Source organism: Equus caballus, chromosome 13 (genome assembly GCF_041296265.1).
Source record: "Equus caballus isolate H_3958 breed thoroughbred chromosome 13, TB-T2T, whole genome shotgun sequence".
In the NCBI taxonomy this organism is placed as follows: domain Eukaryota; kingdom Metazoa; phylum Chordata; class Mammalia; order Perissodactyla; family Equidae; genus Equus; species Equus caballus.
This window is the reverse complement of record NC_091696.1, coordinates 38,954,764-38,971,535: the sequence shown is the minus strand read 5'-3', so window position 1 is coordinate 38,971,535 and position 16,772 is coordinate 38,954,764. Positions and strand designations below refer to the sequence as shown.

Below are 16,772 nucleotides of genomic sequence, written 5' to 3'. Positions count from 1 at the left end.
ACCCAAAAAGAGATGCTCTCAAAGTGCGTCTCCCCAGACTGGAGCATGCTGATTAGTGGGATCAGCAACGTTGTGTCACTTTTCTCTGTGTTTAACCGTAGCTGGCACTTTAATTTCCCTACAGCAGGTAAAGGGAGGGACCTGGGATGCTGTCTTGGTGTTTTTTTCCTCCTGCTTCATATCTAGGATTACTTACCCTTTTTTGGTTCTCCATCAGGATCATCCTGAACACGGGGTCCTGTCTCTCGTTCGAGAGCTTCTCGGTGTGATCCAGGACTACACCTGGGAGGACAACAGTGATGATAAAGTCCGCATCTACACCTGCGTCCTGCACCTCCTGTCCGCCATGAGCCAGGAGACCTATCTCTACCACGTAGACAAAGGTAGGGGTCCCCGCCCCGGACGCGCTGGGCCTGAATTTCATGAAAGTCAAGTGGAGGGTTGTCATTTCTCTTGGGTTAAACCCCTTGTGTTTTACCTACCGTGAACCTAGTCCAGGGCCTTGCTGAATTTGCCAGTGTAAGAATTTCCGGGGGTAACTCTTCAGAATGCAGCTTCCTGAGCCCCATCCTACCCCTTCTCAATTGGAATCCCCGGGAAGAGTCCTGGGGATGTGTATCTTTGACAAGCATCCAAGATCATTTTGACAATCAGACGAGGTTGGAGAAGCACTCTTTTGGATGGGTGCTCTCTTTGGCATGCTACAGAATAACCTAGAAAGATGGTTAAATATCCCTGTGCGTGAGCTGTTCTGTTCCTAAGAGGAGGTGGGACCCTGGCCTGGGTGTTTTTGCGCAGTTCTCAGGTGATGCATGAGCCCTTCTTAGATCAGGGGCTCGGGAAAAAGGAGATGGCCTTGTTCCCCCACTTCCTACCAGAATTTGTTGCTGCGAGTTTGGGGGCAGCCTCCTCATGTCCTAGACGTAACCTGGGGCAGTTCCCAATCCAGACCTCTGCCCGCTGAGCCTAAGCATCCCCCTGCTTGTTAGACCCTCAGTTCCAGTTTTTGATTTCCAAAAAATAGCCCTATTGTTAAAAGTGCTTTGGCCAGTAGTTGTATACTTTAAGGTTTAAGCAGTGCTCTTTATGCTTGGAAATTCCAGGGAACAAATTTGGAGTGGCAAGGGATGGCCTTCTTTCGTAATTCTCAGAGGCTTTCTCTAGCTGGGATTTGGGGGCTGATGGTAAAGATGTAACTTAGGGAAGCTGGTTAACGTTGATGATGGTAGCTGCCATGATCTGGGCTCCTACTGCGTGCCAGGTACTGCGCCAGACTCTGTGGGCCTCTTTCTCCTGTAATCCTGACAGCATTGAGATGAGGACAGGCATTTGTGTCCCCATGTTACTAGAAGGGGAGACTCAGAAAGATAACAGAGTTTACCAACCACGTGGTTTCAAGGGCTCATGGCCAGTTAGTGCTGGAAGTGGAATTCACACTCGGAACTGTAGGACATACGTTATGCTGCCTCGTTGATTACAAAATAACAATGTTTTAATTAAAGCATAACATATTACATACATACAATAAACTGTAAAGCTCAGCAAATGACCAGAAAGTGAATGCCCCCCAACCGCCACCCAGACAAGAAATGAAACATTACTAGTTCCCCAGAAGTCGCTTGCGTGCCCCCTTCCAGTAGCACAACCACTTTCCTCTCTAGAGGTCCACCACTGTCCTGACTTCTACCTTTTAGTTTGCCCATTTAGTTTAGCAAATTAGCTTGCCAGAGTTTCATTTTTATGTCAGTGGACTCATTTAGCAAGCATTCTTTGGTGTCTGGCTTCTTTCACACAGTATTATGTCTAGGAGATTCTTCTGTGTTGTTGGGTGGAGCTGTGGTTCATCCTTTTGCGTTGCTGTATAGTATTCCACTGTATGAATACAGCAGAATTTATTCATTGCCTTAGGGACAGACATTTGCATGTTTCCAGTTCTACTTCTGGGCTGTTATGATGAGTGCCGCTATGAACATTCCCGAACGTGTAATTCTTGGTGAACATTTCTGTTGGGTATACGCCTGCAGGTGGAATTGCTGCTCATTGGATTTGCTTATGTTCAGCTTTGGTAGATGCAGCCTCACCGTTTCCCAAAATGGTTATACCAGTTGCCACTCCCACTGGGCGTGAATGAGGGCTCCATCTGCCCTTGGTGTGGTCAGTCTTTTTCATTTTGGCTATTCTGATGAGTGTAATTTGCATTTCTCTCATGGCTAATAGGGTCCAGTACCCTTCCTGTGTTTGTTGGCATTCCTGTTTCCTCTTTTGTGAAGGGCACATCAAAGGCTCTGAATAGCAGAGAAGCCTTTGAGGACCAGACACTGACGTGGAAGGGGGTCTGTAAACCACAGGTGCTGTTACAGGAGCAGGCCCTCTCCTTTCTCCTGCCCGCTCCTCTCTCGTCTCTTCCTCAGGCAGATTCTGTTGATCCTCTGTCTACACCTTACAGCCAGGGCTGACTGGGAGCCAGAGTGCCAGCAAAGGGAATCCAGCTACGTTTGATGGGCGGGAGATGAGTCTTCTAGCTTTTAGAGATGACAACAGAAGCCTGGGTGTTCTTGTCCTCCTTGGCCTGGCTGTGTTTACTTCAGATGCACATCGTGACCTGACAGTTGTCTCAGTAGGAGAGAGGCCCGGGGGCCGCGGAGGCTTTGCAGGGGCTGGGGTTCCGCTTTCCCATCCCTTCTTATTCTAGGCAGCCTTTTAGATGGTGTTGACACAGCTTAGAACTTCTGAAAAACTGGGGCGAATATTTTGTGCCTTTACAAAGGATGCCGTGGCTGCTGTCTTTCCAGATTAATGAGAAGAGAACGCTCTGAAACTACCTGGAGCAGTAACGTGGGTGCTTTCATGCAGGCCTGCGAGAGAGTGGGCGCGTCTGATGGGGAGGGCAGACTACTCCTGGACACGAGCAGTGGTTTATTCACTCTGCAGAGCACGTGGGGCAGGGGAAGAGCACCCCCCGGTGCTCTCTGAAGCCAGTGGAGCCCCTTCGCTCCTCCATGTCACCTGCCAGGCCCTTGAAGCATTCGGGGTTGTGACCCCAGCGCCAGGCAGACGCAGGGTCCTGGGCTATTTTTAGTGGCCATTTGCCAGTGCTGTCATTTCTCCCATTGGGAGCGCCGCATCTGGACTCTGAGGCCCACTCTGCTCTCTGGCCTGACCAACTTCCTTCTAATTCTCAAGTTCGCCCTCTGCTCCCTCCCTCTGTCACCACCAGGTCTCAGCAGGGAAACTCGATTCCCGCTCCTCACCCCTTTTCTGCTTCCTCTGGTGAATTCAACCTGTGAGGCTCAGCCTGGCTCTCGCTCATTCCAGAGTTCCATCCCAAGCCTGGATTTAGGATCCCATAGCCCCGTAGCGCCCCTCCCGAGAGTCGGCACACGCCCCTGTGATTGCCTGTTGGCTCGTCCGGCTCCTGATTGACTGTGAGCTCTGTGAGGGCAGGGACCAGGTCGGCCTTGTTCGCACCGGATCCCCAGCTTCTAGCCCAGAAGCTGGCGCAGAGCAGGCCCTCACCCACTAGCTGCTGCGAGTGAGTGAGTGTGTGTGCACGCACGTGTGCAGCCTGCTGTGAACTCACCTCAGGCGCTCTGGTCCGGAAGCCTGCAGCTCGGGTGGTTGGCCACGGGCGGTCCTAGACTGTCTCTCTCCTCCAGTGCTGGGCTAGTCCGAAGGAGAGTAGATTCCAGGCGGGAGTAAGGCTGGGAATTTAGGCCGGGAATTGTCCTGGGTCTCAGCAGTAGACGCGAGACATTCTCTCACCAGCTGTAGTTTTGCCGCCTGCAAAGTCAGGTGGTAGTAAATGGCTGAATCACGTTCTTTGGCTTTTGAGAGAATAACTGTTGTCCTCTGCATGGTGGCTAGCAGTCGCGACAGTGGCCAGAGCCCTGTGGCCCAGGGCTGTTCACTCCCAGCCTGGTGTCGGAGGGGCAGCTGCAAAGCCAGCAGTCGGCCTGAGAAAGCATCCCCGGAAGAGTCCCCCTAAACGGGCAGTGCAGAGGTGACCAGAGGTGACCTGCGCGCAGAGGCCGCCAGCACACAGACCAGCTGTTCTCCTGGTTCTCAGGCAGTGTGTCTGCAACCGGCTTACCAGTGTTCAGCCAAAAGAACTCTGTGTCTGTCTGTCTGTCTGTCTGTCTGTCTGTGTGTTGTAGAGGGAGCAGGAGAGAGAGCTTGCACAGAAGTACCAGTTGGTGAGTCTCGGTGAGAGAGAGGCCGGTAGTCAGTGTGCGGTTTTCCCTCCTTTTCTATGGCCTTGATGTTTTTAAAATAAAAAGCTGGGGAAACAAGAAGAAGGAGGAGTTATTATTCTTGAAATAGCAAACAGAAATGTACATAAAGCATCCCTGAAATTTTCTTATCAATTAATTACTGTATGCTTATACCGGTCCCGTTCCCCCGAGAGTCAAGACAGACTCTAAAGGAAATAGATAAAATAATAAACTGGCCAGTGAGTAGCTAAAAAAAATAAAAATAAAAATAAATAATGAACTATCTTTTAAATTAAAAAATTGGTTCTTAGGAAATTGTAAATTAGGAAATGTATGGATATAATATATATGTGTGCGTGCTATATATATATAGGGGCTCTACTACATATACTGTTTTGTCACTTTTTTGTGACTATATATTGTAATTATCTTTTAGTAACAGTATATTGTAGCAGTGGTATAGCGTATGGTATTTAACCGCTACAGATCATATGCTTTTATTGTCCTCATAGTATTTTATCTAACGCTATACCACAGAGCATTTAATCAAACTCTATTGATAGACATTTACATTGCTTCTCCTCTCACCATTATAAACAACAGTTTGTAATGAACATACAGTGAACATATAATGAACATGTTGTTTATAATGAAACAACCAACATCACGTACGTGCATCTTTGTATCTGTTGGATTATTTTCTTGGGGCAAATCCCTTGGAGTGGTTTTCCCAAGTCAAAGATCTGGACTTCTTTTGTACTAAGACGTTTTTTTTTACTCTTTTTTATTGGTATAATATACATAGTGATAAAATGTGTATCACCATTTTAACGTTTTTTTTTTTTTTTTTTTTGGTGAGAAAGATTGGCCCTAAGCTAACATCTGTGCCAATCTTCCTCTTTTTGCTTGAGGAACATTGTCACTGAGCTAACATTTGTGCCCATCTTCCTCTGTTTTGTATGTAGGACACACCACAGCATGGCTTGATGAGCGGTGTGTAGGTCCACACCCAGGATCCAAACCTGCGAACCCTGGGCTGCCAAAGCAGAGTGTGTGAACCCAACCACTATGCCACTGGGCCAGCCCCCATTTTAACTTTTGTGTATGTGTGAGAGGAAGATTGGCCCTGAGCTAATATCTGTTGCCAATCCTCCTCTTTTTGCTTGAAAAAGATTGTCCCTGAGCAAATATCTGTACCAGTCTTCCTCTACTTTATGTGGGATGCTGCCACAGCATGGCTTTATGAGTGGTGCTAGGTCCGTGCCTGGCATCTGAACCTGTGAACCCCAGGCCACCGAAGTGGAGAGTGTGAAAGTTAACCACTCTGCCACTGGGCTGGCCCCCCATTTTAACTGTTTTTAAGGGCAGAATTCAGTTTTATCAAGTATGTTCACAGCCTTGTGCAACCATCACCACTATTCATTCCCAGAATTTTTTCATCATCCCAAACAAACTCTGTACCCAGTAAACAATAACTTCCCATTCTCCCTCCCCCCAGCCTCTGGTGACTTCTATTCTGCTTTCTGTCTATAAATTTGCCTATTCTTGGTACCTCATATAGGTGGAATCATACAATATCTGTCCTTTGTGCCTGGCATATTTCACTTATCATAATACTTTAAAGGTTCATCCATGTTGTAACGTGTCAGAATTTCCTTCCTTTTTATGACTGAATACTATTCCATTGTAGGACAGACCACATTTTGTTTATCCACTCATCTGTCAGTGCACACTTGGGTTGTTTCCACCTTTTGGCTATTGTGAATAATGCTGCTGTGAACATTCTTGCACAAGTATCTGTTTGAGTCTCTGCTTTCGTCTCCTTTGGGCAGATACCTGCATTGGAATTGCTGGATCGTATGGTAACTCTACGTTTCACTTTTTGGGGACCCACCAAGCTTTTCCACAGCAGATACACCTTTGTACATTCCCACCAGCCGTGCACAAGGATTCCAGTTTCTCCACATCTTCATCAACACTTCTTAGTTTCCTTTTTTTTTTTTTTTTTTTAAACAATGGCCGTCCTAATGGGTATGAAGTGGTTCTGGACATTTTTTAGGCTTTTCTTACCTATTTCCAAACTATTAATTCCTACGAGATTTCCCGGACCTACATCAAAACCAGGAATTATCATTCTTTCTCACCTTTGCAAATCTGATAGGTGATTTTTTAAAAAGTTCTTCTGTCTTTTTAGTTTTCTGTCCTTTGATTATTAGTAAACTCAAACTTTTTCATAAAATTATAGGCCAGATAAACGTATTTCTGATGCGTTGACGTTGATATATTTGCTAATTTTTCTATTAGTGACCCTAATAGGGAGTCACTTCCTTGCAAGCTCAGAGCCAGCCCTGCACATCATACCTTGGCTCCTGTGTCTCCGCGGCCAGGTCTGTGGAGCGTGGTCCCCTGGCTCTGCAGCTCACCCAGCAGTCCAGCGAGTATGTCTGTGTAGACACTGACGGACGGCTCATGACTTCCACCACGATGAGACTGCCCAGTGCAGCTCTCACTCTGCAAGCTGAACCACGTGCCCTTGGTCCCTCACTTGTTGTCACCAACTGTTTGCATCCACAGCATCACAGGCCCAGCTCTGTTCTCATCAATATCATCTCATCTGAACTGTATGTGCCTAGGAGACCATATCCTTAGACAGGGACAGTGACGAATGCTCTTTTTAATTGGGCCAAGACGAGCACAACAAATTACATTCCAGCCGATAAGCTGCACTGAAAGTGGTTTATTAAAAGTGTCCCTAAACCACAAACCAGATTAGCACCGTGTGCATGTGGCCACGTGTGCACAGCCACACCCTCCAAGGCAGCGGCATGGCCCACGGTTTATCAGATGTCACCATTCCTGGGACAGTGGCCCAAATGTTAGGCCTCTGCCTGATCAGAAGCTGCGACTGCATTTTCCCTCTTGTTGACCACGTTGCACCGTGTGTGCTCCAAGGGTTTCTGTGTGGCCTGTGGGTTCTCTGCTGACCTGGGCTCCTCCAGGAGTGCCACTTGTTCACACCAGGTCAAAATAAGTACGCTCTGCCACGTACAAGTCAGCATTTGGGAGTGGCTATGAAAGCAGCTAAAAAAGGATCTGGCGAGAAAAGGGGTGGAGGCGTGGAGGGAGAGAATCGAGTCTGCAAGGCAGGGTGGTGCATTCATCAGGGGCTCTAAGCTTCACAGCAGCCCGGCCCTACCCCCCCTCCCCCCAAGAAAAAAAACAGAAAAGAAAAGAAAGAAAACAAGGGAGGTGTCCTGGTAGGGACCAACTACGTCCACTCTGGTCCATCCTACAGCCGAGTACTCTTCAGCTGTTAGAAAGAGAGCTGCAGATCTGTGTGTGCTGATGGGAAAGAGCGCCTAGGACATCACTGAGTGACAGAAGCCAAGGGCAGAACAGCAGTCCCTGGGGGATCGCTCCCTCCTTCCCCGAGCAGCTCGTGCTCTTGCGAAGGCCAGTCGGTAGGAAGGAAGGAGGGAGGGAAGTCAAACTCGGGCTGTTCTTGCTGGCTGGTCTCACTCCAGGCAGCGGCTGTCACAGGAGGAGCCCAGGCAGAGAGCGGGGACTTTTTGGCAAGAGTCATTGTCAGAGGGATTCAAGTTGGCGACTAGACAGAGAATGTTAACGGTCCATCCGGTGGAGTTTTGAGGAGGGGTGACCCAGCAGGCAACTTGGCGCAGTCTTTTCCTGGTTTGGGATCCCAGCTGGGACCACTGCTGGGCCTCAGTTTCCCCATCGTCAAAGGGGATGTTCATATCATCTCTCCTGCATGCTGCTTATGAGGACTCGGCAGTAATGCGTGTGAGGTGCTTAGCCCGGTGTCTGGCCTGCAGGAAGCACTCAGTATTGGCGGCTGTTCCATTGGTCGCCATGGTTCTTGTTGTCCCCTCCACGCATGGGCTAGAGGGTCACACCTTCCACACCCCTGGGCTCTGGCCCAGACTGTCCGGAAGGCCAAGTGTTTTCTCTGTGATTCCCAAGACCCCAGACCATGTGGGAAGTTCTGGCTGTTTCCACTTGCCCTGCCATGACTTCCTGCCATCTGCTGATGCCGTGTGCTACGCGGCTGCCTCTCCCTGGCCAGCATGGCCCTGAGCTTGGGAATGTCCAACTGCTCTGGTTTCTCCCCTCAGTCGACTCCAACGACAGCCTGTACGGGGGAGACTCCAAGTTTCTGGCTGAAAACAACAAGCTGTGTGAGACGGTGATGGCTCAGATCCTGGAGCATCTGAAAACCCTGGCCAAGGACGAGGTAGGTGTCCCCTGCCGTGCCCTCCCTGCCACTTGTTCTGAACGCAGCGTTTCCAGGGTGCTTGGGTGTTGGTTCATTCTGGAAAGGAAGCCCCTCCATGTGAGTAACATGTTTATGAGCAGACCGTCCATCGAGTGCTCCAGGGCCTTTGCTCCTGCTGTCATCTCTGCCTGCAGTGCGCCTCCCCAGGGCTTCCTTGGCTGCTCCTCCTCCTCATTCAGGTCTCAGCTCAAAAGTCCCTCCTCAGAGAGGCCTTCCCTGACCCCCGTCTCGAGTAGCCACCGCCCTCCTGCATCCCTCTGTGTCATCCCGGTAACACTTGGTCACTCTCTCAAGTGCTCTGTATGTTTGCTTCTCAGTTGCCTGCCTCCCCCAGCAGAATGCACGCTCCCTGGGGACCAGGACCTCGAGATGAGTCTTGGAGACCTGCCTGTGCCTGAGACGGTCTCGAGTCCCTGTGTCACTCAGCACGGCATCCCCACACCTCCAACACAGCCTGGTTTACAGCAGGTGCTTAGTCAGCGCGTGTTGAATGCATGATAGCCTGTGCTTTCCACACCTCAGCTCTTTTAACGCCCGCCACAACCCTGTGAGGTGTGGGTGCTGTGTCTATTCTCACTGCACAGAAAAGGAAAGGGAGGCTCAGAGAGGTTTCTCCCAAGCCCCCGGTTTCCTGTGGCTGTGGTAGGACCTCAGCGTTCCCACCCAGATCCCCAAGCCTGAACTCTAACCACTGCATCGTCCTCCTCAGGGCCTTCCCACTCACCTTTTCAGCAGTGGCACACCTTATTGTCCAGCCACAGCAGTAAGTTACGTTTTTCCAGCCTTTCCTGTACGTAAGGGCAGTGTTGAGAACTGTGCTTGTATTATTTCATCAAATGTTCACAACAGTCCAGTGAGGTGGGAACAGCTTGTCCCTGAACTCTTCACACACGAGGAGACTGAAGCCTCGAGTGGCGGCTGTGGAACACGGTCAAGGCACGCTTCTGGAACCCATGCTCTTATCCACAAAATAGATTCTTCCACCAGATGTTGCATCTTTTGTGTTTTCAGAGCAGTTTTTCCATATTCTCCATATAGTTAGATGATGGGTTGATGTCAGTGCAGTTTCCATATAATACAATGTAAATAACTACCTGGTTCCCTTCCCCAGTCACGCCGACCATGGCTTCCATTTTTGCAGCGCCAGCCCAAACACTTGGATGACAGACAGATCCCTGAGGCCCCATCTCAGGCTTGGTGCAGACGGTTGGTTGTGAAGACATTGTGAATGCTGTCGTGTAGTCAGGGTGGGGGGGGGTGGCAGTGCCTTGGGAGTCGGCGCTGGTGCCTGACCTTTCTCTGCATCCTTCCCCTGGGTCAGCTGGTACCTGGCTGGCTTTCTGCCTCCACATGCTCCCCCGGGTCTTGCTCTTCACGACTCAGCTGTCTGCTTGACGCTCTGAGCTTTCAATTTTTTGTTCCCACCCAGCAGGAGATGACCTGCCGGCTGCTTCCTGATCCCCTCCTCGCAGGCCCCTTTTCTCTCTCTGTCTTCCCCTTGGTTCCCTTTCCAAAGCCAAGATGGATTTCCGACTGCTCTGTTCCCAGTGGCCTTCAAGAAGGCCCTCCCCTTCCTTCCGGAACCCTCCATTGCTTCCCTTCCCAGCTCCCTCTTTCCCAAACCTGGAGTTTCTCTCATTCCTAGGTTTTGTTCCTATACTCTCCAGCCCACCAACCCGTTTAAAGACAAAATAAGATTAAACCGGATTTTAAGTTTAATTCTTAGCCATTTCCAGGACTGTATACAATCCCTCTGCTGCCTTTAGCCTCCTTCCCCAGGCCACCAGAACCCACCAGAATAGTCTGTAGCTGCGGGTGTACACATGAATGGCACTCGTATGTCCTGGCCTCGCGTTTTCTCAAGGTATTCAAGCAGGTGCGGAGAGAGAGCAGGACTTTTTCTGGGTTTCACTCCCCAGTGGCCTCTGCCAAGGTCAAGGGCACTGCCCGAGGGGCAGAGGAAAAATACAGAACCGCCACCGCTCTGGGGCCGAGAGCCTCCCAGCGCCTTCTAGGGAGGGAGGCTGTGTGTGCCCCTGACCCTGCGGCCCCCGCGGCTGCAGGGCTCCAGGACTCCGGGAGTTGATGCAGGGGGCACTTAGCCGTCTGTGGAGGGGCAGCTCCCTCCCCCAGCGGAGGGGCCAGCTCCCCGTGGGCCTCAGGACCCAGCTTTCAGGAACCAGCCCTTCCCCCCCTCCCGGAGACACGAAGCCCTCACCTTCAGCCTGCACTTGTCGCACTCATCAGACCCCACTGCTCCCCAAGCCGAGGAAATTGTGTCCCCTCCTCCTGATTCTTAAACCCAGTGGCTCTGGCTCCAGCTTCTCACCCAGGGACCTCTTAGAGCCGTCTGTGTGTTTGACAAGTTGCACCCCAGAAGAATGCGCCATGTGGTTTGAAAATAGCATTTCTTCACTCTGATGCGACAGGCTGGTCTAATCAGAGGTGGCCGCTGACAGCATAAGCGACCGTGGCCTTGGACCCCAAGCTCACCATAAAAATAAAGCCAAGGACCATATAACCTGGAACTATTTTCATTTAACATTTGTCCCTTTTTCTCTTGCGGGAGGGGGCATTGACAGTGGTAACGACTCAAACAGAATTCTGAAAGAATAGCAAAGCTGGGGTGCTTCCGAAGAACATGTCAACTCGCATAACTACTGGGGACTTTCACCGAAAATGTCTGTGCATATGCACATTTGTTAGGAAAACATGGGTGGGCCGAGATGAAGTGAAGCGCGGCAGCCTGCATTTTAACAGTGCGATGTGGGATTGAGCAGAGGCGACCACAACGTGGCAGGGGCCTCAGAACTGGAGTCCTCGAGTGCGTGCGGGGCCAGCTTCCTCTCCGCTCGGCAGGGAGCGAAGCTTCGTGCGTGCTGTCGGAAACTCCAGGGCTGGGCCGGTCCTGAGTGTCTCATCTTTTGGCCCTCTTCTTAGCAGCCCTGCTTCCAAAATTGTCCTCTGAACCCCCGTGAAGGGGCCAGCCCTGTTTTAATCACGAGCTCTATGAAGTTGTGTGTTTGGGTGTGGTGTGGCTGGGAACCATGCCAGACCCTGGGAGCTTCCTGGAAATGACAATTCTCATAGGAAAGGAATGAAAAGAAGCTCTTTTCTATTTAAAATCTCTGTGGAGAGAGGAGGGGGCTTGCGGCCCTGACTTGGTTCTCTCATAACACATCCGTGGGTTTCTGGGTCCTTGCGTGTTGGCTGGCATGCTTTCTCACCCCTCAGACCCATCTCTACTGATTTCATTTTTAATGAGCTGTGCATTTAAAAGGGGAATTGAGCTTTTCAGGGAAAAATGCTTATTGAGAAGATATAAAACAGAGAAATAGCCAGTTAGATGTTGTCTTGCTTACTTGACTTTTTGAAAACCTCCCCCACTTTGATGAAATGTGGTTACAGGGCCTCTCTCAGGGGGACTGCTTTAGTTGGATGTGAAATGCCGTTTTCTTTTAGCTTGGTCGTCCAGAGTGAGCAGAAAGCGGGCCCTCCTGTTCTCCCAGGCGTCAGATGAGGGCCAGTTTAGAAGGTGAGCAGGACGGGCTGGAACCTGCTGAATGGTGATCTCTGCCCAGGTCCCGATGGGGGCAGACCTGTGTTGTCCGATGACAGAAAGGAATGCAAAGCAGGCAGCCACCAGCCAGCTCACGAGCCCGTGCCAGGCACGTGCCACCCTGTCTCCCAGGGTTGGCAGGCTTGGGCACCACACCGCTCGACCCCACTCCTTGATGGCAGTGCCGGTCATGGTCACCTCCGCTGCTTCTGTGACTGTTACCTGGTCCAGCCCGTTGCCAGGGCAGGCTCAATTTGGGAAGGCCCGAGTCTCTTCATGGTTACTCAGCCCCCCTCGCCCAACTACGCTCGAAGCTGCTCCTTGGCAGTTTTCTTTACCCCCTCCACTAAAAGATTTTAAGTTCTCACTCGAGAGAGGATGGCAGGAGGTGGTGAATACGCTGGCTCAGCCATTAGCATAGAGCCTGCCACTCTGTAGGCGCCACCCCAGATGTGTGTGGAATGACAGTGGACAGTGGATGGATGGATGGATCAGTGGTAGGTGAGGTGGTTTTATCCACCTAGAGTAGTTAAGAAAAGCAGGAGAAGTGTTTTGTTCTAAACCAGATCGAGCCATTCCTGCCTCCCTGGATGAAACTGCAGCTGCACTTGGCAGGCTGCCCCGGGCAGATCGCTCAGCCCCTTCAGAATCTGGATTCCTAGTGTGATGCTGACCATGGCTCTGTGGGAACATCTTGTAACCTGGGTGGGACAGGGGCCGGTGTGGGTACGAGCACGGGCTCCGGAGCTCACAGCTGTGCTCTGCACTTAGCAGCTGTGGTCCTTGAGCAAGTTCCCGAAGCTTTCTGAGCTTCAAGGGCCTCATCTGCAAAACAGGAGCGTGTGGGTTTCCTATTGCGGCCTTAACACATTGCCACGAACTTAGCAGTTTAAAACAACACCCACTTATTATCTCCGTTTGGGAGGCCAGCAGTGGGTCTTGGTTGCGCTGGTTTCTCTGCTCTGGGTTTCACAAGGCCAAAAGCAAAGTGCTGACTGGCTGGGCTCTTAGGGGAGACACTGGGAAGAATCCACTTTTCAACCTCATTCGGGGTGTGGGCGGACTTCAGTTCCATGCAGTTGGAGGACAGAGGTCCTGTTTCCTTGCTGGCTGTTGGCTGGGGGTTGTTCTCAGCTTCTAGAAGCCACCTGTATTTCCTGGCTCTCGGCCCCTTCCATCTTGAAAGCCAGCAACGGTTTGCATCCTCCTCATGCTTTGAATCTCTCGATCTCCCCTTCCAGTTCTTCTTTCCTTTCCGCTACTTGTCTCTGGCACCAGCCTGAGAAATTTCTGCTCTTTAGGGCTCAAGTGATTAGACTGGGCCCCCTGGATAATCTGGGATTATCTCCCTAAGGTCCACAACCTTAATTATATCTGCAAGGTCCCTTCACAGCAGCACCTCGATTAGCCTTTGGCCAACCAGGGCTGGGAATCCTGGGGAACAGCTCCAGAACTGTGTCGACCCTAGGGGGTTAGAAATGCACCTCCCCCAGAGCTGTTGTGAAGACTGAATGAGATGAGTTGTGTAAAGCACAGAGATGATCCCTGGCACAGTGTGAGGGCTCCATGCCCAAGAGCTGCCAGGGAGCAGAGCAGAGGCATGAGGCTCCCAGCAGCACCGATGTTCTGCAGTGCCAGCCAAGAGCACCCAGCCAGGGCCAGGGGCATCGGCTCCCCGGGGTCCCACAGACAGGAGCTGACCTGGCCCCCTTGGCCCAGCCCACCTGTCGACTTGGCCTTCCCCAGGGCCTGGGTTACCTTGGGAACGTGATCCCTTCTCCTGGGCCAGTTCTTGCATTCTGATTTCTTTTCCCCTAGGTCTTTACCACTCAAAGCTGCGGTCTAGGTTTGGTCTAGCCTGACTTTTTGGTCAGACTTTTCTTGTTTGGGTACTTCTCCTATCAGATTGTGGAGCAGGAGAGGAAAGACCTGGTGTCAGAGTGTAGAAATGGCTCCTTGAGAAGCTGGGTATGGGCACCAAGCATCAGGAGCACTTTCGAAGGGAGCCGTCATTTGGTCTTTGTTACCAGCACCCAAAGCAGGGAACAGTGACCACAACTTCTGGTGGCTCGAGGACTCATCTGGAAGGGACGTATTTTAGCCTTCCAGTTTCCACTTGTACTTGCCTTAAAGCAAGAAGGCCGGTCGCTGCTGGGTTGTTTCATTCCTTGACCCCACCGAGTGTTGAAGCTCATAGAAGTGTCACTTGCTTCTGCTCCCATGTGGGGGCCCAGAGTGGAGGGCTGCACCCACGTCACCTCATTCAGTCCTCACTTACCCTGGAGCCGCTGTCACCGTACTCCCCTCCTGCAGAGGAGGAAGCTGGGCCCCAGGTTGCTGAAGCAGCTCGCCCTCCAGAAGATCCGTGGTACAGCTGCACTTGAACCCAGGCCACTTTCCGCACTGGGCCAGCTGCTAACCTCTCTCCTCTCTTTCAGGCCCTGAAGCGCCAGAGCTCGTTGGGCCTTTCCTTCTTCAACAGCATCTTGGCCCATGGGGACCTGCGCAACAACAGGCTCAACCAGCTCTCCGTCAACCTGTGGCACCTGGCCCAGAGGCATGGCTGTGCGGACACCAGGACCATGGTGAGGCGCTCAGAGGGCCCCTCACCAAGCCCACGAAGCACGGGGGTCCTGCCAGCAACACAAGCCCACTTGTTGCATTGATGCTCAAAACAGCATCAGGGCCTGGACATCAGAGGCCCAACTGTCCCTTCTAGAAAGGCACCAGGCCCAGGATTTCTGTAGGGTCACTTCCTTGCACTACAAAGTATAGTATTAAAATTATAGTATTCCCTCTGAATAAAAGCCACACATGTAAAAACTCGGTCATTCCTGGGCACACCCAAATCTGATTTTAAGGGCAAGTTGTAATCAAAGAAGTTTGATTTAAAGACTGCTGGTTTCTTCCCCTCTTATCCTTCAAAAGACTTCACCTGTTCTCTGCTTAAAAGAAAGCACGAGCTCACACTATGGCTGAGTGTTGGAGCCTTGGGCTCCCAGGATAGAGACTATGAACCAGAAGGGAGAGATGGATCTTTCTTTTTCCTCCTAGGTGAAGACTCTGGAATACATCAAGAAGCGAAGCAGACAGCCAGATATGGGTCATCTGACTGAGCTGGCCCTCAGGCTCCCTCTGCAAACGAGGACCTGACCCCAGGCCCATGACCAAGGCCAGCGCCTCGGGGCTCTGGTGCCAACTCCAGAAAGACCTGCTTTGAGTTTTTGTTTTTATTTTATTTTTACACACATACAAATTGGTTTAAGCTTTGGCCTGTACCCAGATTATTCTAACGGTGAAGAAGTGGGAATTGTCAGGGCATGAAAATCCAGTCTTGTTCACCCAGCAGCAGCGTCTTAGTGATTGTTTGCACAAATGGCCTTCACCTGGGCCTTTAACAAGAAAGAGAAGAATGCAAGGCACACTTCTTTTCTGGAAGGTGTCTGTTTTGTTATTGGAAAAAGAACCTCAAAAAGCAGTCCACTTTTAAGGAGCCACTGTTCTCTCTCCCCATTCTGAGGGCCTCAAGTCCGGAACTGAATGTTGCCTGAGCCGCCTTGAGGATTTATAAAAGGCAGATGGCTCAAGTCACTCCTTTTGCTACCAGAAGCAGCTCTTGACTGGACTTAGATGTTGGTGGGTTGAAGGAGAAAGCAAGGTCGAGTGTCAGATCGTGAGTCCCTGTGAACAGACCTCCTGAAGGCACATTTTGTGCCGGACTGTTCAGTAATGCCTTCTGACTCTCTCCATCCAGGGGAGAACATGTCTAAACATATCGCCCGGTTTGCTTTGCACCATAATTCTAAACCGCGTGTGACTGTCTACTTTCTTACCACCAGTCTGGTGGGGCCTGGAATCAGACTCTTGTTACCGCTGACGGGCTTCCACTGAATCAGTGAGAGCGTTAATACTGACCGGTGGCGACTGACAGCCTGGAGCCCCTTGCTCAGGAAAATGCCTCCAAATTGTGGATAAAAATGCCCCCAAACTCTTGTACCTTCAGAAGGCAGACCCTGGACATGGATTACATTTCCTCCTTACCGTGAGATGCACCATTCCAGTTCACGTAATCTCAGTAAAAGTGGCGAAAATAATTTTTAAAAATAAAGCTATATAAACTCACGTTCTAACTGAATAGTTTAGGACCAAGAATATGCTATGGATTTTCTGGCCACCTTAATAGGGGGCTCCCTCCCCCCAGGGTTCTGTTGAGCAAATGCCTCCGTTAACGAACAGCAGGTACTCAGAACGCCCCTCCCTCCCCTTTACTGAACAGCACGCACAGAAATGCAGAAGGCTTGGTAGCATTGCTCAAATACTCCTAAGTGGCCTTTATGTCACAAAATTATTTCCATTAAAATTAGTTCATATACCACTTTTCCTGTGTGTTACTATTTAACTGAAAAGCAATGGGCAAATTCACAAGTTACGTGCTTCTACTTTGAGGCTGTACACGTCAGATGGCATTAGTTCCCAAGCCTGCGTTGAGTGACTCCTTAATGCTCTTACATGAACCTGAACTTGGCCCTTCACATTCAGCCAGGTAAACGTTACACCGGAGGAGCTCACCCGCTTCGGCCCACCCGCTCCTTCTGGAGATCCTAGGGGACAGTCGGTTTCCCGGCCTTTTCCAGCTTCTGGAGGCCACCTGCGTTCCTTGGCTTGTGACACTGCTTCCTCCATCTTCAAAACCAGCAGCAGCCTGCCC

At 50.8% G+C, this 16,772-nt stretch overlaps 1 protein-coding gene across 1 annotated transcript in view; it reads left to right on the top strand.

The window, feature by feature from the left end:
• The window catches only part of VPS35L (VPS35 endosomal protein sorting factor like), a 111,871-nt gene extending 95,432 nt beyond the window's left edge, over nt 1-16,439 (top strand). The window contains exons 28-31 of the mRNA XM_070230898.1: nt 218-383; nt 8,345-8,463; nt 14,503-14,649; nt 15,119-16,439. Coding sequence (XP_070086999.1) covers nt 218-383; nt 8,345-8,463; nt 14,503-14,649; nt 15,119-15,217 — 531 coding nt within the window. The 3' untranslated portion in view covers nt 15,218-16,439. The remainder of the gene's footprint in view (nt 1-217; nt 384-8,344; nt 8,464-14,502; nt 14,650-15,118) is intronic.
• The last annotated feature ends 333 nt before the right edge of the window (nt 16,440-16,772 follow it).